The 24314-nt window shown below is 35.6% G+C and overlaps 7 protein-coding genes across 13 annotated transcripts; 3 read left to right on the plus strand and 4 right to left on the minus strand.

Annotated features, from left to right (window-relative positions):
- The first annotated feature begins 1119 nt into the window (after positions 1-1119).
- Positions 1120-3671, plus strand: LOC106420608 (dihydroceramide fatty acyl 2-hydroxylase FAH1). Of its 2 annotated transcripts, none has more exons than XM_013861467.3 (7): positions 1120-1380; positions 2220-2290; positions 2423-2515; positions 2625-2821; positions 2934-3039; positions 3126-3272; positions 3378-3671. In XM_013861467.3, the coding sequence occupies exons 2-7, from the start codon at positions 2240-2242 to the stop codon at positions 3504-3506; spliced, it is 723 nt and encodes a 240-aa protein (XP_013716921.2). In that variant the 5' UTR covers positions 1120-1380; positions 2220-2239; the 3' UTR covers positions 3507-3671. The 2 variants fall into 2 exon arrangements, with proteins under 2 accessions (XP_013716921.2, XP_022576437.2); XM_022720716.2 differs by lacking the exon at positions 1120-1380 and adding an exon at positions 1936-2085.
- A 3143-nt stretch (positions 3672-6814) lies between these two features.
- On the minus strand, positions 6815-8273 carry LOC125608191. Its single transcript, XM_048778159.1, has 6 exons — positions 8082-8273; positions 7714-7999; positions 7530-7644; positions 7297-7427; positions 6968-7049; positions 6815-6860 (listed from the first exon to the last, which is right to left on the minus strand). The coding sequence occupies exons 1-6, from the start codon at positions 8271-8273 to the stop codon at positions 6815-6817; spliced, it is 852 nt and encodes a 283-aa protein (XP_048634116.1).
- Positions 8274-9121: 848 nt separating this feature from the next.
- LOC106420765 (crossover junction endonuclease EME1A) lies at positions 9122-12654 on the plus strand. 6 transcript variants are annotated; one of them, XM_048777599.1, is made up of 11 exons: positions 9122-9517; positions 9622-9802; positions 9887-9951; positions 10028-10195; positions 10274-10424; positions 10526-10638; positions 11177-11349; positions 11407-11467; positions 11566-11684; positions 12039-12128; positions 12212-12654. In XM_048777599.1, exons 1-11 carry the CDS (start codon positions 9326-9328, stop codon positions 12501-12503), a joined length of 1605 nt encoding a protein of 534 aa, XP_048633556.1. In that variant the 5' UTR covers positions 9122-9325; the 3' UTR covers positions 12504-12654. The 6 variants fall into 6 exon arrangements, with proteins under 6 accessions (XP_048633556.1, XP_048633557.1, XP_048633554.1 ...); XM_048777600.1 differs by having other exon boundaries at positions 9132-9517; positions 11177-11334; XM_048777597.1 differs by having other exon boundaries at positions 9147-9517; positions 9662-9802.
- On the minus strand, positions 12525-14360 carry LOC106420766. Its single transcript, XM_013861610.3, has 2 exons — positions 13998-14360; positions 12525-13923 (listed from the first exon to the last, which is right to left on the minus strand). The coding sequence occupies exons 1-2, from the start codon at positions 14295-14297 to the stop codon at positions 12646-12648; spliced, it is 1578 nt and encodes a 525-aa protein (XP_013717064.1). The 5' UTR covers positions 14298-14360; the 3' UTR covers positions 12525-12645.
- A 170-nt stretch (positions 14361-14530) lies between these two features.
- LOC106420767 (probable ATP synthase 24 kDa subunit, mitochondrial) lies at positions 14531-16706 on the minus strand. The gene is made up of 7 exons (XM_013861612.3): positions 16503-16706; positions 16107-16200; positions 15640-15784; positions 15424-15534; positions 15203-15349; positions 14964-15086; positions 14531-14877 (listed from the first exon to the last, which is right to left on the minus strand). Exons 1-7 carry the CDS (start codon positions 16539-16541, stop codon positions 14814-14816), a joined length of 723 nt encoding a protein of 240 aa, XP_013717066.1. The 5' UTR covers positions 16542-16706; the 3' UTR covers positions 14531-14813.
- An 815-nt stretch (positions 16707-17521) lies between these two features.
- LOC106420735 (plant UBX domain-containing protein 5-like) lies at positions 17522-20668 on the plus strand. The gene is made up of 4 exons (XM_013861568.3): positions 17522-18043; positions 18167-18395; positions 18502-18600; positions 18692-20668. The coding sequence occupies exons 1-4, from the start codon at positions 17739-17741 to the stop codon at positions 19046-19048; spliced, it is 990 nt and encodes a 329-aa protein (XP_013717022.1). The 5' UTR covers positions 17522-17738; the 3' UTR covers positions 19049-20668.
- A 217-nt stretch (positions 20669-20885) lies between these two features.
- LOC106420672 (ras-related protein RABG2) lies at positions 20886-22715 on the minus strand. Its single transcript, XM_013861519.3, has 7 exons — positions 22397-22715; positions 22216-22242; positions 21987-22086; positions 21735-21881; positions 21551-21631; positions 21327-21475; positions 20886-21208 (listed from the first exon to the last, which is right to left on the minus strand). Exons 1-7 carry the CDS (start codon positions 22450-22452, stop codon positions 21136-21138), a joined length of 633 nt encoding a protein of 210 aa, XP_013716973.1. The 5' UTR covers positions 22453-22715; the 3' UTR covers positions 20886-21135.
- Between the last annotated feature and the right edge of the window lie 1599 nt (positions 22716-24314).

Here is a 24314-nt window from a genome sequence, read left to right on the forward strand (position 1 = left end):
AAATCAAAGAAGAAACTACAATAAAACAAACTAGAGATTTTGTGCCGTTTAACTAAAATTTGAATGACAAAGATTTACAAGAAATCATTTAGATAAGCACATTCAATTGCTTTTAGTTTTGGTTGCTCTTCTCCATTTGGTAAATAATTCTTGCTTTGATATTTGGATTCCCAAGAGTGTGATAGGGTAATGACCAAAATGGTGTGCTTTAATTGTGTCTTTGATCACAAGGTAATAATCAAAACGGTGAGCTTTGATTCTTTGGTGTGATGGTAAATAAGATGAATTATTGTTTTTTTTACCAAAAAGGAAGATAAGTTATTGTTTCTCCTTAAGAAATGGCAAATGATTTGGATAAAATCTTGGACCGTCTTATAATAACATATGCTTCGTCTTGGTTGGTCTTGAACTTTTGTTTCATCTCCTTGTCTTTAAGTTTAAATTCTTTTAAGACTTCTATTTGACTAGTCCTGAGTTGGTGTGCCTTTTGTAGAGAACTATTATTTTCTTTCTGATTAATTAAATACTCCACATTTGGTTGAATTCTTCTCTTGATAGTTGATAACTTGATATCGACATTCTAGTTGTGTGTGTGTGTGTCGTTGGGCGTTGACATTTGTGGTTCTATGTCTTCATCACAAGCAGTGCATTTACGCACATTAGGACCTAGCTTTTTATAACATTAACGAGAAAAATCGCATAAAAACCTTAAAAGTGTTATTTACTAGTATCATTTTAAACTTTGATGTTTTTTACTAATATTTTTAATTTTCAAACTGACAATTGTATCACAAAAAAATTTCAAAATAAAAGAAATGACGAATAGTACATGTAAAAGGAAATCTTGCTCCTTTTCAAAAAAAAAAACTAAAAGGAAAAGTTTGAAATTTTGAAACACTTGAGTACGTATTATCGGTTATACATTGCGTTTTGTCTATTAAAAATTTAAAATCTATCATCACTTCCGATAACACTCTCCATCGCAGAATTGTTATCTTCGTCCTTCTTGGGTCACTTGTAGCCATCATTAATTCTGTATGCAATGGTAGGTTTGCTTATTTAATGCTCTACTATGACTTTTCGTTTCAAGCTTTTCAAGGATGGATTTTGAACGTGGGCGTTCTTAAACCTATAAGATAATCTATAAATATTATTGGGATTGATGAAGTTTAGTAGTTACCGTATTTATTCGTTTATCGAAATTCCTATAAATTTATTATAGCGGTATTACCAAAAACAATCACCCACCTTGCCACTATTTAATACCACATGCACAAGTTAAACCACAAATAGAAGTGCGCCTATACTCTCCGGCGGTATTCTACTCTTCCGACGGCTGTCAGTTTTCAGAGTCACTAAGATCCGACATCTCTCGTTTAGGTTTGTTGCTTCTGTTCTATTTCTACTCTCTCTCTCTCTCTCGGTCGCAGCTTAGGTGCTTTTGAATTCATATTTCCATTCATTCTGGTTTATATTCATAAATTTCTATTCCATGTAAGTTTTTTTCTTGGTTATGAAACCTCAATGAGAAGTACAGCGACTAAGCTATAGAGTTCCCCAAATTTTCTTGTCTGAGAACATTTTAGATATCATCTTGTTTCTCAAAATTAACCATGACCTGATGTTTGGAACCTGGGAGCTAGTGATCTGTACTTGCTGCTAACTTGTGAATTGCCTTCTTTTGGATAGTATCTGCTTATGTATATGGTAGTGGGGTCCTTAGAGGAGAATAAGTGACGGGCTGTATCATTTTTTGGGTATTTTTAACTAACACTTGCTTTTGTGCTTGGTTTTCATATTCATTTTTTTTTGTTCGTGTGTCCGGTCAGTTAGGCCAGTAGTATAGTTGCATACGTGATTTGCATATTCGAGAACAATAAAGTTTAACTACTATCTTAACAAACAATAGAGCATGTGTTTTGTTTTAAGAATGATGTATAAGATTCATCCTCTAATCTGGCTAATGAAAAACAAATTCTCAGCTGAAAAAGCATTTAACACTATTTATATATATTAGGCGTGTTAGAGCACCCTTATTTCCAATATAAGGAGTTCTCAAGAATAATAAAACAAGAAAAGTAATAAGTGAGTTTCTCTCCTCCCAGTCAGATATTTGAGATGAAGATGCTCTCATATCTGACATAGGTGTTTTATTTATGTCAACATGCGTCTATTGCAACGTGGCTTTTCTTGATCGTCTATATCCGTTTTTTTTTCAGTTGTGTAAAAGATCAGCAAAATGGTTGCTCAAGGGTTCACTGTGGATCTTGACAAGCCCCTTGCTTTCCAGGTAAGAGTTTAAGTAGTATATGATCTGAATATTGGCTGGAGACCATAACACACAAGATTGTTTTGTTTTTTCAAAGCTGTATTCCCTTGTCAACCCCCCGGCCCTCTTGGTATTGCTTTGAATGTTTGACAGGTTGGTCATCTCGGAGAAGCTTACGACGAATGGGTTCACCAACCTATTGTAACAAAGGAAGGCCCTCGGTTTTTCCATAATGACTTTTGGGAGGTATATATCATTTTTTTTTTAATTTACCATTGAACTTTTCAATAATAAGCAATAATATATTAGATAAGCCCTTGATCCTCCATGGTCTGACATATTTGCAATGAAACAGTTCTTGACCCTTACAGTTTGGTGGGCGGTTCCTGTCATTTGGTTGCCAGTTGTTGTCTGGTGCATCTCCATGTCAGGAAGCATGGGCTGTTCATTCCCAGAAGTTGTCTCATTGGTTGCCTTGGGAATATTTATCTGGACTTTTATAGAATACTGTCTTCACCGTTTCCTTTTCCACATGAAGACCAAGAGTTACTGGTTCGTCACACACACACACACTTTCTTTCTCTGTGTGTTACATTTTATATACTTAGTAGTCACTATGAATCCTCTTCAACTAGATGCTAATGTTATTGTGAAACCATTTCAGGGGAAACACGGCACACTATCTTATCCACGGATACCATCACAAGCACCCAATGGACCACCTTCGACTCGTCTTTCCTCCTGCCTTAACAGCTATTATGTGCTTTCCTGTAAGAATTTGATCACACAGTATATACTGTCCTGTTTTTAAAATAAAACCTTTTTAATGCGTTTTATCTTTTTGCTTGTGTCCCAGCTCTGGAACCTTGCGAAGCTAATCGCAACTCCTTCAGCTGCACCTGCATTGTTTGGAGGCGGCCTGTTCGGCTATGTGATGTACGATCTTACTCACTACTACCTTCACCATGCCAACCCAACTATACCAGTAACCAAAAACCTCAAGGTTTAAACAAGGCCAAGTCTTCTTCTCTTTTGTATACATACAAATCTTACACATCATTATTAAAAAGTTTATGGGTTTTTGTTGTTGTTTTTGTGATATCTGCAGAAATCCCATTTGAACCATCACTTCAGGATTCAGGACAAGGGATATGGAGTAACTTCGTCGCTATGGGACATAGTGTTTGGTACACTTCCCACCACAAAAGCTCTCAAAAGAGAGCAACAAAAGTACTAAGATGGATGCAAACGAAAAAGGATATTAATTTGTAATATACAGTTCATCTTAAACTATTTAATCAATCACTCTATGTTAATCTGATCACGTTTGTTTTGGACTAATAATGTCTTTGTATATCAATATACTACACATCCTATGTAATAGTTTTTATGTGTTTCACAACTTAAAAAAAAAAAAAAGACTTTGTTTACAACAAGTGCACATATATGCTTGTTATGACGCTTATTCTGAAGAGATACAAAAACTAGATGGTTGCGATGTGTGGGTCTCTCGAAGCTTTTCATGTACGAGAGCTAACCACATGGACATCCCCTCGTGTCATAAGAGTGATGGGAATCGAGCTTACCGTGTTCCGTACGTTTCTATCAACAAATTATGATGATCAGTTGACAGTTGACAGTTGATCACAAATGCAAGAAAAGGGCCTTTATCTTGAATTTATTCAAATAAAAAAACCCTGTTAAAGTATGTTAGTCTCTCGTTAAAAAAACTAGAGATTTTACCGCGCTACGCGCGGTTTGTTTGTCTATAAACATTATATAATACTAATGTTAAATATAACTTAAACCTTAGATTTATTTTTTAAAAAAAAAATATTATATCATTTATTTGTTTCAAAATATTTTATTTTTTTGAAATATCATTAATTTATGTTAACATATTAAATGTTTCTATTAATAGTTTAGTAATCATATTTAAATCTTTCTTAAAAATTATAATACTCTACATTTAATAAAATAAAAATGTTTTCTGTTATGTTATGTATATTCTATATTTTTTATAGATCATCTGATTGGTTTTTAATTATTTTTTGAAATATAGGTAAATAACCTTTATTTCATATAAATATATAATTTTATAAATGTGCAATGATTTTTAATACTTAAATCTGTAAATTTTGATAACCAATAAAATGATTCAGTAATTCTTTAAGTTTTGAAGCCATAATTTATTTTCAATAAACTTTTTTGGTATTTATGTTTTTGTAAATAATCATTTGTTATAAAAATGTGAAATATGTAGTAGATTTCAGTATGAACGATTCCATATTAGTTACTACATAAAGTACTATGGATAGATTGCATTACACATATGCAGATATATTAGTCATTGGTAAATTTTAAAAAATTCTAACCTTGGAATATTGTTTGTATGTTACAGTAGAAACTTATTTCCACTATTCTTAAGCTTGCGAAGGTGTTGGAATAGGGAGAAGCAATTTAGAAAGTTTTTAAAACTTGTAAAAAATTCTCAATGCATTAATTGGTGATGTTCTAACCTAAATTCTTATAAATAACGTGGAAAAATTTAATGGTATATAGATAGATTGAAGGTAACAATTTAAAAAAATGTAAATGTGATTTACTGAGAATCAAAAGCAGATCTAAATAACTTATTAAATTGATAAATGTTTATCTTATAATTTTGTGATTAAACCATATTTAAGCTTATTTCTATTTTATATTGACATATATGTTTTTTAAGAATGTCAACACTTTTAAAGTTTACTATATTTATTCTTTTATTTTATGTTATTTTAATTTAACTTTCAATCCGGAATTGTTTTTATACCAATTTCATCTAATTTTAAATCTAATAAGAACTAAAAAAAAGTACCATGATTAACACAATAAATATGATGAAGGTAGTTGGATATTAACCGGTTCCTACTTTTGCTATCTAAATTAAGCGGAAAATTAAAATAATCGAACTAAAACCAAGCTAAATTTTGTAAATACTCAAATGATGTCTTAATTTCTAGAGCTAAACACCGAAATACTCACACCAAAATAGACGCAAAAACTTAACGCTGCACAATTGTGGACATGCGATAGTTTTATTTTTATACGCTTAATTTTAGGTGCCTGTTGTGTTCTCTTTTTTTCCAGGCTGTATCTACTTTGTTGTAAGGCTACAATTTTGAAGATTAATTCCTTATATGAAATGTATTTGACCTAAGATGTCTTGATATATTTTCCAATAGTATTATTAATAAATATTTGATAACCTTATATTTTGAGAAAATTAAGGAAATTACTTGGTAGATTTGTTTTGGTATTATATAGTAATTCATTATTTTTTATCCATAAAGTGTAATAAGGTACATAGATGTATATGCTGTGTTATCTTAAAATTTCGTTGGATGATAGTATTTCCATTATTTTGGTAATCTGAATGATGTATATGTTGTGTTATCTTAAAATTTTGGTTATTTAAATGCACCACTAACTTCAAAATTTTTATATTTCTCTTTTCTTTGCAATGAAACCAAAGACTAAAGAAAAAATCAATCTGTTTGAAAATATTAAACCAAAGCAAAGTTTTAAATAACGTTAAAATCATAGTCTTGACTCAAACTGAAAAAAAAAGGACGACCACTCAGCACGTACGAAGTGAATGGCGTAAGATCTAGTTGCCATGTTTAGGACGCTTAGCCTTCTGTGATTCATCCCTTTTACTGCTACTTTCATTTCCATCATCAGCATTGATTCCAGACCCATCAACGACACTTGCAGTAGCCAAAGAAACTTCATCTTCCGCATCAAGTGGGATTTCAGTTAGAGTTGGCACAGGTGGCAGAATCTCTGGTGAGAAAACCTTAGTAACAGTTATAGCCTGAATCTTGCCGCTGAAGTTGAGGTTAGACACCTTGACCCTGAACTTATGAGTTTGTCCAATGGTGTCAATTAAAGCTTGGGGGGGGGGCAGGCATCTGATGGCCAGCACCAAGTTCTTGATTTGCCTAAAAATTCAAGAGGAATAACGTGAGTTCTAATGAACTGGGTGAGGGCTTGAGTTTATGGCTACGTACCTCAAAGTAGTTGTCAACCAATTCTGCCGCTTGCTTCCCTGTCAACTCAGTTCCTGCATCACCAAGTAGGATGAAAACAGCCTGGTCATTATTGTCGTAGACAGAGATCTTTGCGAGATATCTGTGAATAAAAGTGAACAGAAATCAAATTCTAGAAATATGAAGCATGAAATTGTGAGGTTAGAATGCATACTTCGCTACACCAGAAACGTTAGTGTTGCCACACTTGGCGCACATCAACGAAGAAGGACCTCTGGTGGCCTTAGTTTGACAACCGCCGCAGGCAATATAGTACCATGCACTGTCACGCTCAACATCATCAATTGTGGCTATGCAGTCAAAAGAAGCTTCCTGCAACAGGTTAAAAGACAGTGAATGACATGGATATGCTTCGTTTTTTACAGAGGTATCTTAACGTTCTATTTACCTTGGCATATTCCTGCTTGATGTAAGCAAAGATCTGCCCAATTGTCATTGTCTCAACCCTAGTAACCTAATCTGCATTAACCCGATTTGCAATCTCTGGGTTAGAAGTCAACCTGAGACAATTTACAAAACATAATTATTAAAGCTCACTCAAGAGAGACTGAAAAGAAAACAACTTTGAATTGACAAACATATTACTGTTCTCTCTACAACTACTAACCAGTTAAAGTAATCAATCGTGGGCTGGATATCTTTGTCTATGAAGACACGTGAGGATGACATCGTACTGAGAGCTAAATTACCTGTTTTTGGTTGCCACATTAAAACAGACACACACGTTAATGATACTGTTTCATGAATGGCTGAAACTTCAAAGAGAGAAGATGACCACATATATCTGAACCACAACATAACTCAACGTAAGACAGGAGCCTAAACTAATGAGATATGAGCAACCAAACACAACTTAATTCTTTTCTGAAACTATCAAGCATTAACATAGAGGTTGCGTGAAGAGCATTGACCCAAGTGAGAGTTAATGAGGCAAACAGGAAACGCTTGTATTTGCAGTGGGTGGGTTATGACATGGGAAAAATTGATTAGTGTCTTCACTGGATGTGAATTTCTTGTAAAAATCTTTTGCAGCCTGGTCCCAAAGGTACAGCTTCATAACGGCTCCACTGCAAAAATTTATTTAAAACAGCTTAAGTGTTATCAAGATGTCCTAGAGAGTAAGCTTTACAGAACGTGAGATTGTGATCATAATAACAATAAACACATACTCTTTCGTCTGCAAATGTACCAAAACATGACGCATGCTGATTATTTCGGCCTCATCAAGGACGGGGCGGTCAATGAGAGACTGTCCATTCACCAGCCTCAAGTGGCCAACGACATCTACAACAATTTTTTTGAAGATTAGTAGAGATATCTAAATACAACACAGATTTTTAAAATCAAGATTACCGTAGAGGTCGCCCCTGAGTCCACGGTTAGCTTGGAAATCATCATGTGTGTGGAACCTGAACCTGTCTGCCGGGAAAGAGACAGAGACGGGTATGTCATCGTCGTCAAGGGGAGCGAGAACAGAGCCGTTGGAGAATGAAATTGTTAAACTCTGATCAACAACACGATAAATCTCCTTGCTTCTGGTGGCAAAAAAAATCTGAAGAGTGTAAGTAGCTCCTGCTTTGAGATGAGGCCGGTATGTTTCAGCACGATTAGAGGATATAAAACCTTGCATCACAGTCCCCTGCAGGAGTTGGAATAATTCAGGTTTAATGATGTTGATTTAAAGTACAGTGGAATGAAAGTTAGGGGATTAGAACTCATACATGTTCATCAATGAGTAGGAGCTCTAAGCCAAGAAAGGCCCGAGCTTTGGCTATGTTTCTTGCCTCCCAAAAGTGGATTAGCCGGAATCGAAGCTGTGACTCAGATCGTCCTGGTGAGATGTCGTTGAAATACATGGCGACGGAAGCTTTTCCGGTGGTAAGCTGAGACTTTGCGGTGGATTTCATCGCCATGGGTGTAGTTTTTCCAGATTAAGTTTTTTTTATTTAGGATGGATTTAGGTTAAGAGACATAGATTTGAATAAGAGAAGTATCAAGGAGAGATGGATCACACAATTGAAGAATAGCTTTAACAGCGTCATTGATTGTGAAGGTAACGGGGAAAGATCAGACGTTTGGAGAAGATGAAGTGGAAGGGTCTCGGGGGGGGGGGGGGGAGACTATCGACTCCGAAAGATGCAGATGTACTATCATTGATGGGCCTAATAATAAATCAGAGCCCATACGAAAGTGTGAAAATAGCCCATACGAAACCTGCATGACATATCAAAAAAGTGTGATCTGATTGGATGATTTTTCTAGGTGACGTGGACAGCTTCAAATCTCTCCTTCAATCCCTTTTATATATTAGTTAGATATATTCAACTAATAAGTTGCAGTTAGGCCTGCGGAAATAATCCCAACCAAAATTTTCATTGTTGGTTCAAATTCTGTTAGCAGTTTGGTAGATTTATTTTAATTTTTTTTATCAGTTCAGCTTTTTAGTCGATTTACAAGTTTTTTAAACCAGATTATAACTATTTAAACCAGATTATCCCAATTATAACAGAAAATATATCCAAATTTAACTAAATGTAACTGAAGTATCTGATTTTTAACTAAATTAAACCAGATTTTGACCTATAATCAAAAAAATTGGTCCAATTCGATAAAAAAATTTAAAAATCAAATTAACAATATATATTCAACCGAGGCAAACCAATTTTTGTTTGGTTTAATTGGAAAGATTGAATGGAAACGGAAATAACCAAAAGTCAATTTATCAAAACCAGGAATTGGCAGTTAAATAAACCGGTTTTAGTAGAAGCAATCTCAAGGGAGAATAAGATAAACTGCGTAGCCAAACAAATCATAAACTCGATGAATCAATGGGTTTGGTTCATCAGTAAAAGTAAATCGATAGTCCCGCCTTCACACTCACTCGAATCGTACTCCCTACTCTTTCGCCAAGTTCAATTTCTTTCTCCGTCTCTGTCAATGAGTTATCCGATTTTCATCTCCGACGATGATGCTACTCCTCCACCTCCATTCCCATCCAACAAGAGGCCTCGAAAGACTCCTCCCACCCCTACCATCGAACCCGAAGCTTCTTCTTCTCCTCTGCTCGTCGACGACGACGACGACGTCACCGTCGTCAAATGTCCCCTTGGTTCCGCAGCTGGCTCCTCTTCGCGGCGCCGTGAAGAAATTTTATCCGGTGAGTGTTGATTTTGAACAGTTAGGGTTTGTCTCTGCGATTAGGATGAGCTTCTTCAATTTTTGCAATTATGTTTGTGATTCGTGATGATGATTCTCTGTTAGGGTTTAACTGTAAATATTGGAATTGTGATATTTGGTAAAGGAGTGATATCTCTTGACTCGGATTCTGAAGACACTCCTGGAGCAGGAGCTGAGACTTCGAACAAGTATGGGCCCACCATACTTGTTGATTCTTTGGAGCAGCCTTGTCGATTGGAACCTCTTATCAGTGATTCAGATTCTGGTGAGGAGAGCTTTTACCCCTTGTTATTACAATAATGATATGCTTAGGAATAGTAGAGTTATATGATTGATTGATTTCTTTTAGATAATAGTACTGATTGGTTGCGGGGACCCAGTTCTCAATCTTCACTTCCCAAAGTTGCTATTGAGGTAACACTTTATCTGCCTCTTTTAAATCAAGAAAATGTTTGCTTTTGTCTTCTGTTTTAATGACTATTAAAATCAGGTCGATTCTGACCAAGAGAATGAAGACGTAAGTGTTGAGAAAATGAGTCGCCAAAAGCAGGCCTCATGCTCTAAAAGTCCTTCTCTTTCTGGTAACGCATTGCCAAGAAAGCGGTTGTCAAAGGATGAGAGAATCCGTGCCGCAGAGGAAAAGAAGTTAAGGAAAGAAGTGAGTGTCATTTTTACATGCCTTTGTATTTTTTTTTTTTTTAAGACCAACTGCTTAATAGCCTCCATCATCATGCAGCAAGAGAAATTACAGAGAGCTGCCTCGAAAGCAGAAGAAGCTGAGAAAAGAAAGTTGGACAAGGAAATGCAGAAACTTGGAAAGGGAAAGCTGGCGATTAAATCTATAGTCGCTGAGATTGATCTTCAATTGATTGAAGGAGCCCTTGGAGGTAAAAGACTCTTTCTCCATTCTTTGGATTATTCTTTCCTCTCAAGGCTAGCTATATATTAGTATAGAGGCTGACTGCATTTTGATTTTCTGTTAATATAGCACCTCTGATCACACTGTTCGCTGAGAAATGCATTACATACCGTGTAACCTCTAACCCAATCAAGAGTTCTATTGTGTGGACAATGACGACACCTCCGGAGGATGTTTCTCAGGTACGGTACAGTAGAATCGTGGTCAATTTGTAGGATGTGCCAATGTTATTTAATATGTTTTGCGTTCTTCAGTCTCACCACTGAAATATTTTGGAGGACAAGTGATTCTTAGAACCTTAGAACTTGCAACTTTTATCAATACCCCCAATCTGGTCTCTATCCTTGTTTCTTGTGAGGATAAGCATGTCAGTTGAACATTTGCATTTTCTTTCACTTATGCATCAAACTGTTTGGTCTTGTTAGCTTCATTTCGTAATAGCCTTAGTGAAATGACCGTTTATTGTTCAACGTGCTCTATTCAGTGTTTCAGTTCCAGGCAAACGGGTATTTGATTATCAAATTTATTTTGCTATGTGATTCTGTTAACCTCCATCTTTAAAATGATATATTACTTATTACAGTGTCATTGTATAAATATTTAAAAGAGAAAAGAAATGAATCCCTTGTGTGAAGAGTTGAAGGGATTTCGTTATATGTATCTGATGTATCCAGTATTCTCTTTTGCTTTCTGATTTGCATCTTCTTTTCTCTGTTGCAGAAGATTCCATATGTTTTACTTGTGTACGAGGCTGAAGAATTTTGCAATCTTGTTGCAAATGAAAGACTTCTAGAAAACGTCTCGAGAGTTCGGGACCAATACCCATCTTATACAGTGTGCTACCTCACAAATAAATTGATTTCATACGTTGAAAAAAGGTTGGGTGTGATAAGGTACATTTGTTTTGCATGAAGCTTTCCATCATGGAGCTGAATAATCTAAATTTCTAGGGAAAAGAAAGATTATAACGTGGGAAAATCCAATGGTTGGAAGCGACCTCCTATTGATGAGGTACTACGGTACTTAACACGACCATATGTAGGGTTTATTGCTCTTTTCTTAGTGTTCTTAAACATACTTGCCTTTGTGATATTTGATGTGTAATACAGGTGCTTGCAAAGTTAACAACGCACTATGATAGAGTGCATTCCAGGCATTGTATAGATGGGCCTGAGGTGGCTGCACATGTTGTTGGTTTAACAAGCAGTCTGGCCTCTTGCCACTTCAGGTACTAATCATCTATTCTATTTCGATTTCGTTTCCAATGTATTACCTTGATATGATGCTTTATAGTTGTTTTTTCTTCCCCCCCTCCCAAATCAAATCAGTTAATATCTTGATAGAAACCGATCTAAAGATGATCATGAAAAGTGGGCATTGGCATCTTCTTTTAGACTTAAATCTTACGTGTCTGTGAAGTAAACTGAATGGCACCGACCCTGAGAGCACAGCATCACGTGGAAGTAGAACTTGACACATATACATACATGTGTGGCTGTATGGTTCTGGCGATTGTGTTTCTCTGTATTTTCCTGCTTGGTTTTAGGTAAAACTAATCCTGCTTCTGTAAACTGATGCACAGGAAAAAGTCATCTTGGTTATCAGTAAAGGCTGAAGGTGTTGTAGCCTCCATGGATTCTGTTGACAAGCACTTGATTAAGAAGAGTCCATGGTAAAGTATAAATTAAAACCACTAAAAATGTTGTTATTGTTGTTTAGTCGATCTAAATCACCCGTGGCGTGTTTGATCTGTAGGTTAAAAGCTTTAATAGCAATACCAAAGGTGCAGCCAAGATACGCGGTAGCAGTGGGGAAGAAATATCCAACAATGAAGTCTCTTCTTAAGGTGTATATGGATCCTAACAAATCGGAACAAGAGAAAGAGTTGCTTCTAAAGGACTTGAAGTTAGAAGGGTTAACAGGAAAATACACAAACTTAGGAATAGTTGGTTCTAAGCGGATATATAGAGTTCTCATGTCTAGGGATGGAGAACTTAAGACTGATGAAGTGGCTTCACAGATTTATTCTCCACATGACTTGGACTAGAACTTAGTCAGACAAAAACAGTAGAGTGATTGTGTCTTGAGATTAAATTTTTGTACATGTATGCAAGTTACATAACTTGTAAAAAAAGTTGATAATCTCATAACTTTCTTCTCTATTTGATATCTCATATAGTCTCTAGGTTTTACATCTCTACGCCCTGAACTGAGTCCGGTTCCTTGATGATGCTGATTTTCGAATGCAGTCTAGAACCTTCAGGTATCCCCAAAGGCGGATTCTCACAAGAGCAGTTATCAACAGCAAAGAGCTCCCACTCCTTAATCCCACATTTCTCCAATGCTGACTGCAATCTTTCCCTCTCCTTCTCCTCCGGGTACGAACCATCAGGTGTCACGAGCACAGCCCCGGTGTAAGACTGTCCCGCAACACGAGCCGCTCCATTGTAATGGAACAGTCCCCAACTCAGATCATCAGACACATCCACAATAGTCCAAAACTCGTTTGACACCACACCATTGTCTAAAACACTGAGACGGAAGGTCGCAGGAGTCTTTCCTCTCTTAACCGAGTATCTTCTCCTCCTCCACACCAGTTTCCCTTCAAGCGTCCTCACCTGAAACACAGGTTCGTACCAAAACGATGACTTCCCTTTCCCTCTGTAGAAAAGCTGGTACTGACACGGGAACTGATCATAAGCCGGGTTCTGTCCAGCCGCCACACGCCAGCTCCAGTCCAAGTCCCCTAACCATCCAACAAAAAGGTCTTCCGCTGTCTCATGACATAACTCCTTCCCTCGAAAACTCGTCATGGGAGGCACATAAGGCTTCTCGGGGATCTTTGCATCAAGTTCTAGACAATTATGTTTCTGTAGTACACAAAGAGAGAAGGCTTCAAAGTACGGACTCTCGTAAGAAGCAATGCATCTGTAGCTGCACACCTGGTCCACAGGACTACATTTGTTCAAACACTGAAGAGCTTTCCGACAGTTCGGATCCAAGAGACAGTTCAAAATCTGAGGTCCGCAGTTTTTAACCATACATCCGAGCGTAGAGAACCCTTTGGATCTCAGGTTCTGCAACACGGGAACTGGTCTAACGTAAGCGTTGATGATGACAAGCAAACAGAACCTTATGTCATCAGAGTTGCGGCGTTCCCAAGCATCTCCCACTGTCTTCACAACCTCCGTTCCTTCTTTGTCTGTATCACCGGTTTTGAAATCAGTGCCTCCTAGCCTGTTCATCAAATCTTGAGAAGACTCGAAACAAATCACGTTCTTGATGTTATTGCTGTTCGTCTGAATCCATTTCACGGACTCTGAGTTGTTAACAGCAACCACAACCAAGATATCACTCTGGTTCAGTTCCTGCTTGAGATTCATAGCTCTTTGGTCATTGGACCGTAAGATTTCATCATCAAAGACGAGCATTTCGTAGCCTTCATCAACCCATTTTAGTCTTCTTGCCTGTTAATGAAGATGTAAGGGTTGTAAAATGAGATTACAGAAAGTTAAAAGAGTAATCAGAGATAAGCACGTACAGTGTGGAGCATAACTTCGTGCCAGGAGGTGGATTTGAGTGGACTTACTTCTCCTTTCCCCACCAGAGCAACCAATCTCACCGGAGACTCCGTCTTGGTACTCCTCTCTGTCTCCAAAACCGATTGAACAATCGTTCGCGTGCGGAAACTCACTTTCCGTCGGGGGAATGTTGTGCCATCTATGGAAGGACGAAGCTTCTGGACCGGTGAGAAAGCCGCTCGACCAGTGACGAACCGATTGGAGAAGTTAGCGGATGATCTCGTTCCAGGAAGAGAAGGTGCTTTCAGAGAAATCGACATTACGAAGAAAACTACAGCAGTAACGGTAAGGTAGTCTCACCCTTTATAAATGTTCACAATCAAGCCACGTGTTGAGTCGTGATTGGTCCAACAGCTTTGCTTTTTCTGATCTTCAATAAGAAAGTAGTAGAGATGCCCAGAATCTAATTGAAAGTTCCCAACCAAATTTATATTTTTTAAATCAATAATTTGGATTGGTATAATTCAGAAGAAAAACCAGAACATTTTTCAGAAAGGTTTAACGAAACATTTTATTTAAATGTAATCTCGAGTTTCATTTATATCACCATTATCAGAAACATGAAACCCACGTTTGTGTCTAAAAATCACAAGCGTATTAATAACCGGAAAGAAAGTTAAGAAGACCATTTGGTATTATATTTCGAGTCCATGGTGAGAGACCGACCTTATTAACCAAAAACAGCAAAAGGGAACAATAAAAAAGGGAGAGATCTTTCTTCTGCTTTTCTTGCAAGAAAATCTCAAAATGCTTCTTCTTAGGATCATCATCAAACCTTACATAAAGTTACGGATGTCCAACGATTTCACATCAGGCATCTCCTCATCCTTGAATTCCTCCCTGAATCCCAAGTTCCATACTCGTCTTATAATAAGCAAATATTGAAGATGACAACACAGAAAGAAAGAAAGTAACAGAAGACTTACTTCTTTTTCTGAGATTCCATTGCTTCAAGAGCATCACTCTTCAGCTCATCCAACTGAGCTTTAGCAATGCTGAGCTCCAAGTTCTCCTCGTATTTAGGAAGATCTTCTTTCCTAATCCCAAGCCTGTTGATATTGCAAACATGTAATTTCATTAGCTCCTCTAATATGCAAACCTGTATTTTAAGAAGCAACGGGAGATATTTTTTCTTGTTCAGTTGAAGAGTGTGATGTTAACGCACTTTTTGTTGCCTTTTTCGAATTCAGCAACCAAAAGATCCATTCCTTTCTTGTCGCTTCTCAAGAGAGGCTTCTTAATATCCTTTTCAACTTTCTCCAAAGCCTCGAACATCATGGCCTCAGCACCTAGCTCATCCGTAAGCCCCCTCCTGCGAAGATACAAGAATTATTAACTCAATACTATCCAAAAGAGGGGAATGAAACTAATACAAGGAACATTTACCTGGTGCGGATATCCTTCAACTTCAAGAGGTAAGCACGAGCATCTGGGATCTCCTTAGTCTCGTTCTCAATATCGTATTTGATGCGTTGAGATTCGGAGAACATGTCTGCCCTGCATACAAGCAAGAACACATAACAAGCAAAAACAAATCAGCAACATACAACAACCAAGCAAAATAACAGACATATAGAGAAGGGGGTAAAGAAGAGGCCCTACTTTTGCCTGATGGTCTTCATAACATTAGCATAATGTTTGACCGCAGCAGGGTCCTCAGGATCAAGGGTGATCTTTTCCTTGCGGAGAATATCAACTGCAGCCTGAAATTTGTTCTTGATCTCCGTAAAGACACCCTTCAACATCTCTGTCAAGAAAAACTTTAGTCAATCATAGTAAAACAGTAATGCTCTCAATTCTCACTCAGAACACACACACACACAATACTCGAAATAGACAAAGAGATAATAACAAATTTTCACAAGATAGCTTAAAGACAATGGTGAGTAAGTACTTGTACAAATTCCAAATGGAGAAAGTGAATTTGACATTTTTCTTCAACTAGACACCATGCTAAACTCAAAAGAAGGAACAGCTAAACAAAAGAAAGCATATGTTTTCAGAATAAAAATGCACCCAGAAGCAACAAAAAAAAAAGCAAATCAAAAAATTTGATGACACTAACTAACCATCTCCTTTAAAAGTAGGACGAGCAGCTTCCTTGGCAAAAGCGCGGACTGGAATAGCATGGTGCTGCTGCAAAACGCCCAGGCTCCCTTGTAGCTGCAATAATGATAGTTTAGATAAGTTAGCAGCTACTCAATCAATGAATTAATAAACGGGTTGATATCCGATTGAAAGCACCTTCATTTCGAATTGTATTACCAATCAACAAAGAGTGGCAACGGAGGGATCGATTATCTAAAATTATCAAACTTTGAATCAAATCCATGTGATTCGGTGATGAATATATCAAATCCATCATCTCACTCTCTAATCATCGCATCCAAACACGTGAAAACGAAAAAATCGGGGGGGAAAGTAAAGAAGATGATTGAAATGCATCGAGCGGAGAGAGAGTAAACCTGCTTAGATCTGGAAAGGAAACGAGAAGCGTACGCCATTTTTTTTTGGAAATCGAATCTCCTCTTTCTCGAAATTAGGGTTTGTGCTGAGATCCCTATCTGAGAGAGCACTTGGAGGGTGTTTGTTTGATAGATAGACAGACTACTAACTTTGTTATTCTTTTACGGAGTCAAACTTCATCGTTGTACAGCCTAGATCAACGGCTCAGATTTATCCCTATGTTAAAATACTTAAATTTCTTTTTCCCTGTCGGACCAAATTTTCATTTCTGAAAGCCCAATGGGCAAGTTACACAGACAGAGACAGCCCAATGGGCAAGTTACAACTTTGATTAGTAAATTAAAACAACTTAATCTACTTCTAGGTTTTGATCGGTGACATAAATTACTATCGATTAAGTTTCAGTTAAGATTATAATTCAGAACCAAACATGAATTACTTTTAGAATAGGAATGGTGAGTCTGTGACCAAAAAACGAAGAGAAACAATGCATTCCTTAACATTCCTGAAATTTTTTTAACATTCATAAAGAATAATTTTTCTTTTCATTTCCTTTTCATTCTTTTTGTTGCAGAGAAATATAGAACAAATTTATTTCTCACTAAATATGATAAGGAATCATTATTCTAGCCCCATAAGAACATGACCGGACTTTAAATTCTAGATCCAAAATATTTATGGACCAGACCGGATCAAGCTCAAATATTTACGGGCTTAGCGAATTTGGATCGAGCCGTCAGGCCGGGAAAACCCTAATTAACGCCCCTAACAGTAATATTTTTTAGAATGAAATCTTTTATTGGGGCTCGATTTGAAATAAAGTCCACCAGTATTTGTAAAGAAATACTTTATACATTGATTTATAGAAATATTTTTTTAACCTTAAAATTTTGAAAAATAAGTGTACTAATTAAATGTTCAATTTTTGTTTCTTTATTTTGGTTATATTTATATCATTTTGTTTTGTATAATTTTTCATGTTTAGCTTTTGATACTATACAAATATTTTTTTCAAAAAAAAAAAACAAATTGAATGGGGCCCTCATTATATCGGGCCCGTCCCTTTTTTTTTCTTGAAAGATAAAATTTTAAAACGCTGCGTTTAGTTCTTTAAATGAGACGAATACGCGCGTTTTGAAGTTGGTTATATAACGGAAAGTTTCAGAGGTGAGAGTTTGAGAAGACGAAGAAGAAAAGAACGAAAGAAAAGATCAGAAGAAGAAGTAAGCTTTGCGATGGGTGATGATGATCATAAGCCTCCGCCAACAACGGAGGAGATTCGCCAGAAGATGATCAGCTCCTTTACTACTGAGATCACATCTTCTTCGGAACAAGTCGCTATCCTCATTCTTGAAGCTCATCAATGGGATATCGCCGCTGCAGTCTCCGCCTTCAGAGACGCCGTCGTCGCAGCAGCCGACGCCGCCTCCACCGCCAGGGAAAATGCTCATTCTACGATACGGTTGCGATCACCACGGTCTCCTTCTCGTGCCTTCTCTCCTAGCGATGGGAACATCCTCAGCGACTCCGATGAAAAAGAGTACGTTTCTTTTTATTCTTTCAAGAGATGAATCTTTAGTTTCGAAAGCCAATATGCGATTATATATGTTGAATCTTGTGACCATCTTGCTTTTAGATCATAACAAAAGGTTTTGTATTTTAGGAACGACGATGCTATGGAATCAGATGATGTAGACAGAGATCTACCATCATCATCATCATCATTAGCATCATTACCAAGAAGACTAAAGTTCAGAAGCTTAAGCGAAATTCTTTCAGTTACTCCACAAGTGATCCCGCGCACTGTCACTCTTTATAGGAATGGTGTCACTTTCGATGATGATAATATATTATGGCCATTGGATGATCCCCAATGTGCAGAGTATCTTGAGGTTTTACTATCCTTCTTCTTTTTTTTGTTCAGTTCAAATTTTGTGCTTCTAATTCTCTAGTTTAGCTTGGATTGATTATTAACATAGGTTTCCATGTCGATTCAAGTTCGTAGAAAGCTTGGAGTCACCACGTTCACTCGATTCTCCAGGTGGCAAACGGCGTGTCCTTATCACACTCATTAGGCGTCAACAAGAAGACTTCCATGTATATATATCTCTCTTTCTCTCATAATGCTTATGCATGTTCTCTTACTGAAATGTTGACAGCTCTTTGGTTTTTATCTCTCTAACAACAGGAGCCACCAAAACCATTCCAAGGTGTGGGAAGAACTCTAGCCGAGCCAGACTCTGTCCCACCAGCTTCATCCGACTCACTGACCACAGAAGCAACAACATCAATGGATCCCACAGCTCCAACAACCTCGATCAAGGTCATATTAGCAGACGGCACACCCATTGTCTCCCGGTTCACTACTACTCACCATACCATCAGAGACGTTCGAGACTTCATTGACGCGGCTACACCAGGTGCCTCCAGAGACTACCAATTACTCATCATGGGGTCGTCTCCTCCTACACCACTGACGACTGACTTAGACCAAACCATCGACCAAGCTGGCATCTCCAACTCTGTTCTCACCCTGAAGTTCTAGACCTTCCTCTTATGCACATAAAATATATTACACATGTTGATATCATCAAAACACACGCTTTTTGTTGTTTTGACTTTCTTTTCTCTAGGCTAAAAGTCTTTTACTTTATAAATAAAAACGTTCGACTTTTAAAATTTTAAATAAAAATTAGGTTGTCAGTGTGCAGTTTGCTTTTGAGTTTGTATATGCATAAGTTTAATTTGGGCGAAAAAGGAGCGCCCTTTATGCAACATTTATTTGATCACAATTTAATTTTTCTAATAGTAACTAGAAATAATTATTTGATAAACTTATATTTATTCATTCTCTCTATTATTTGATTTATCTTTTGATATATGTCAACTAGAAATAATTATTTGATAACAATTTATTTTTTATAAAATGTTAAACAGAAGATAATTGTAAAAGGTTATATGCTAGTAATTTTCCTTTCCTAAAATCCTACCCAAAAAATGTAAAATAGTATTTGATATATATATATATATATATTTGATTGTAAATGAAAAGGAGCACTTTTTAAAAACAATCTAAAAAAATTAAAATTTTAAAATTATTTAATAATAATTTAAAAAAAAATTTGATGACAAGTATGATGTTAAAACTATTTAATTAACTTCATACCAAAAAAAACTATTTAATTAACAAAAATTAAAAAAATTAGGATGTTGTCATGATTGCTATTTATATGTGTTTGGTCATATGAAGATCATACACATGTTTGATATGTATTTGCTTGTTTGGTCATAAGAAATAGATTATTATTATTCTCACGAAGTGATTTTTACATGCATTTTGTTAAAAAAATCAAGCTTCATCGCCATCTTATTACATTTTTGTTTTTATTATGTAATATTTTTCTACTTCATTTTTAATTAAAATACTGTTATAGAAATATATCATTAAGAAATAATGAATTAAGAAAATTATTAAGCATCAGATAAGTTTAATAAAATATTAAATTATTACATAAGAAAGTATATGATGTTGTCATTGACTCAATTGACTTTATTTAACTTTTAATTTTTATTTCATTCTAATTCTTAATTCGGGTTGGATTGAGTTTAAAGTTATAGGTATGAGTGTTTTCTCTAGCACTAAGTAGAAAGTTGATAAAAATTACCTATGCACCATGCTTATAAAATATAAATATTAACTGGAATTTGTGTAAAAATGAGTTCTTAATTATAAAATAAGTCTCACACAACATATGAAAAACAATCCTAAAAGTATAATAAAATGATTTATTACTTTTATTTTCTTATTAAATTAAAGCATCAAACAAAATTCGTTGCAACGCACAGACTTATATCTAGTATATCTATAAAGTAAAAGTACAAGAATCTTTATTTTTTTAATGAAATCTATTTTTGTTATTTTTTTTCTTTTTTTGTGCTATTTTTGTCAAATAAATAAAATTTAAATTTTTTTGGAAGATTTGCCCATAATAAATGTTTGTCGAGATATTTTAAACCTATACTAGGTTAGCTTTTGAATCCAAGACAGCTTCAAGAGATGGGTGCTGACAAGCCACTTTCTATTAGTTAACTCTATACTCATCATTTATTCCAAATATAAAATAATGCTTACCTGTGTTTGTGTTTGAATTTAGTTATTTAATAATGAATGAAACCAAAAAGAGAAAATGTAATTGTTTTTCTAAATATTAATAATCAAATTATTCATAATCAACTATCAGGAGTTGTGAAGAGCGCACATTACAATGAGACTGGGGTACTGAATAGATGAGGAGAGAAAATTGATGGACTGATTGATTTGAAATAAACCAACAACAAAAAAAAAACCAACAACTCCACAACTTTAAGAGAAAACCAATAAATAACAATGGAACACCAATAGATCGAATGTTCCAAATGATTTTGATTGTTTGAATGTATCAACAATAACATGAACAAAATTAAATAGAATGCTACACATGAATCAAAACACTCAGGTCGTTGCATGTACCAGTTATTTTGTTACAAAACCGCAATAATTGATATAAACCAACATATGATTAAATAAAAAGACAAGATTAAAAACAGAAGAGCTTCGATTCGATATTATTGATCAGATGTGTTACTTATGAATCAGCAAGAACAGCCTGGTCTTGACGGCTCCTCAAGAATGTCTGTAACAGATGCAGACAAGTCTCTGGAATATCTGCAAATTAAAAGACAAAATAATCAAATTAAGAAAAATTGGAAGAGTTATATATGTCGGAGAAAAGTTGGAAAAGTTAGATGTGTCTATGAATCAAAGTTGATGCACAGAAACTCACATGTAATCTTGTTTATGTTCATTGGAGAGAGCTTTGTGTGCAACACCCAAAAAAGCTTCATCCACATTGATATTTTCCTTTGCAGAGGTTTCATAGTACGGTATGTTTCCCTTCGTACCACACCATTCAACGGCTCTCTTATCCGAAACCTGCATAAGCAAATTTGCTGAAGTTAAGCGTTTTGGTGGGTCAAAAGAGAAGATTCATAGAGAATATAGTCTTACAACTCGGGTGTTTCCACCATCTACATCGGTTTTGTTCCCAATCAAAACAAATGGAAATTTCTCAGGTTCCACAGGATTTGCCTGGAAGGTATCAGTAAAAGGAATCGAATCCGTCAGAAATTTGAATATAAACGCACGGTAACTCTAACTTCTCTCGCAAGAAAATGAATGATTAAGGCAAAACCTGTTTGAGGAACTCCATGTACCAAGTATTGAGTGTTTCAAAAGATTTGAGATTGTTAACGTCGTAAACAAGAACGCAACAATCAGCACCTCTATAGAACGCAGCTCCTAGACTGTGAAATCTCTCTTGTCCAGCCGTATCCCATATCTACAAACAGAGTTTTATAAGATATTTTTTGACAAAAAGTTTATAATATTTTCTGAATAGAAAAATGTTTTACTTGTGAAACAAGGGATGATTTATAAATTTTACTTGTAAAGTGACAGCTTTGTCTTCAATATGGAGCTCCTTGGTGACAAAATCTGCTCCGATCGTGGCCTTGTATTGTCGATTAAACTTCTTGTACACGTATCTTAAGTCACAAGTTAGGGTTTCTTACAAAGACCGCTGAAAATTTAGAGATTTAGCATATAAAAAACCGAAATTTCAACAGAAATCAGACCAATGTATAAGTTTGAACGGTAAGATTTAAAGAGGATACTGGTTCATCAATGAAGTTTTGCCAACCCTGCATAAATAAAGATTTTAAAAGGACAAAAGGAGAAATTTTATTTTATTATTTTTTATAAAAGAACATGATCACAATATAATTCATTTGTATTATGAATTATCAAGAGACAAGTCTCGAAAAATCTTGAAAAGAAGTCTGGGGAAATGATTACCCGCTATCTCCGAGGACGATGACTTTAAGCAATGTTCTGTTCTTCAAAGACTCCATCGTGAAGCTCACGATTCTATGAGATTCTTCTTTTGTTTCTACTGCTTGAAAAGTTTCTTTCTGGTTTTTGACAGAAGACAAGAAAAGAAATTAAAGTCTACGAGATCGGTCTTGATGATCTTTTCTTCTTCTGTCTTCTTGAAAGAGATAGATAATATGAGAAAACAGAAAAAGGGTTCTTTATCAGTTATCACGTGTTAAGATATTGGTTAATGTGAAGAGAAGCCATGTGAATCCTTCGCCAACTAAAAGCAAATAGCTAGGCCAAGCCAGCGAATACTAATCTAAAAAATGTTTTTTTCCCAATTTACTGAATATTAAAAAATACTATATTTTTCCTATTTAAATCATATAATTTACAGGTAATATACGACAAAGGAAATCATTTCATTTACAGGAGAACTGAGTTGTCTTTTCTTTTCTGAACAATTTTTAATAAATTGTCTATATTTGGTCGCCAATTCATTAATTAACAATTATCGGCAAAACAGTTAATTTGAGGATATGAATGTTCTTCTGCCATGAATTAAAAGTCAATGGATACGTGTACAAAGTTCTTTTTTTCTGGTAGTTGTGTTAATTACGTGTATAAAGTTGTGCATCTTTCGCTATTTATCTTTAGCTCCGAATGGTAATTGCGGCTTGAGTTGTGCGGAATAAGAGGTTTAACTGCGGTGCGGTTTTAACAGTTATAAAAGCGTATAGATATATGATATATGTAGAGATTTTTGTTACTGTTAATTACAGTGCAGGGCGGAGCGGTTCGTAACATTCGAAACCTTTATTTGTTTTTATTTTTTTTAATTTTGGTTGATCTTTATTTGTTTTCATAAGTAGTTTTTTTGTTTGTTACCAACAATACGGATTAATTTGCATAGTAGTCATATATCAAATGTAAATTAGATAAGTAACATTGATTTGTCATAATATAATATTCAGATATTTAACACACAGTTTATCCGATTCTGCCATTTCTCTTATCTTACAAATGACATGGTATGTGACGTCGTAGGTTTTGTGGCGTTATAAGAATCACATATCAAAACACAGCAAAAGGAGAAGATTAATTTAGCACAAATGGTTCCATGTAAATATATGTTACGAACTGAGTGGTGTATATGTACTATTTTATATATTTAAAATAGTATGGAATAAATAAGCACATGCTAAGAAAAGGTAAAATAAGATGGAAGAGATTGTTCGGATTTTGTATTTTTTATATGCTAACATTAAATTACCCACTGCTTTGCCTGAGTGAACCAAACTTTCATAATAAATCCAAAACCACTGATCACTAAACCCAAGACAGAAATATAAAGCTCAATCTAAATAGCAAAACATAAAAATAATACAATATTTTGTTCTATTCTATGCAAGACACATAAAATAGAAAAACTGTGTGAAGGTATGTCATGGGGGACGACGGCACCAGGTGTGAGAGAGTATGACGTAGGTACTGGAATAAATGGCCAAGACTTGCTAACATATTTGGCATATGAAAGAATACCAAAAAATCACGTATTAAGGTGTAATTATGAAAGATAGTTTTACTCTGTTAAGGAAACGAGTGGTTTCAAAGTAAAACCCGTAGCAATTCATGTTTCATGCTACATGGGGCACCTAAAATAGAAATCTAGGAGAGAGTAGATGACGTAGTACGTGACGTCGTTGGTTTTGTGGTGTTATGAGAATCACATGTCGAAACACAACAAATGGAGAAGATTAATTTAACACAAATGGTTAAACGAAGGCAGCAAGAAGATGGAAAAATGGTTACCATGTTGAAGTTAAAGTTGTGTCCATTTACATAACAAATGTAAACATATGTTACCAAGTGAGTGGTGTATATGTACTATTCTATA

Source organism: Brassica napus, chromosome A4 (genome assembly GCF_020379485.1).
Source record: "Brassica napus cultivar Da-Ae chromosome A4, Da-Ae, whole genome shotgun sequence".
Classification (NCBI taxonomy): Eukaryota; Viridiplantae; Streptophyta; class Magnoliopsida; order Brassicales; family Brassicaceae; genus Brassica; species Brassica napus.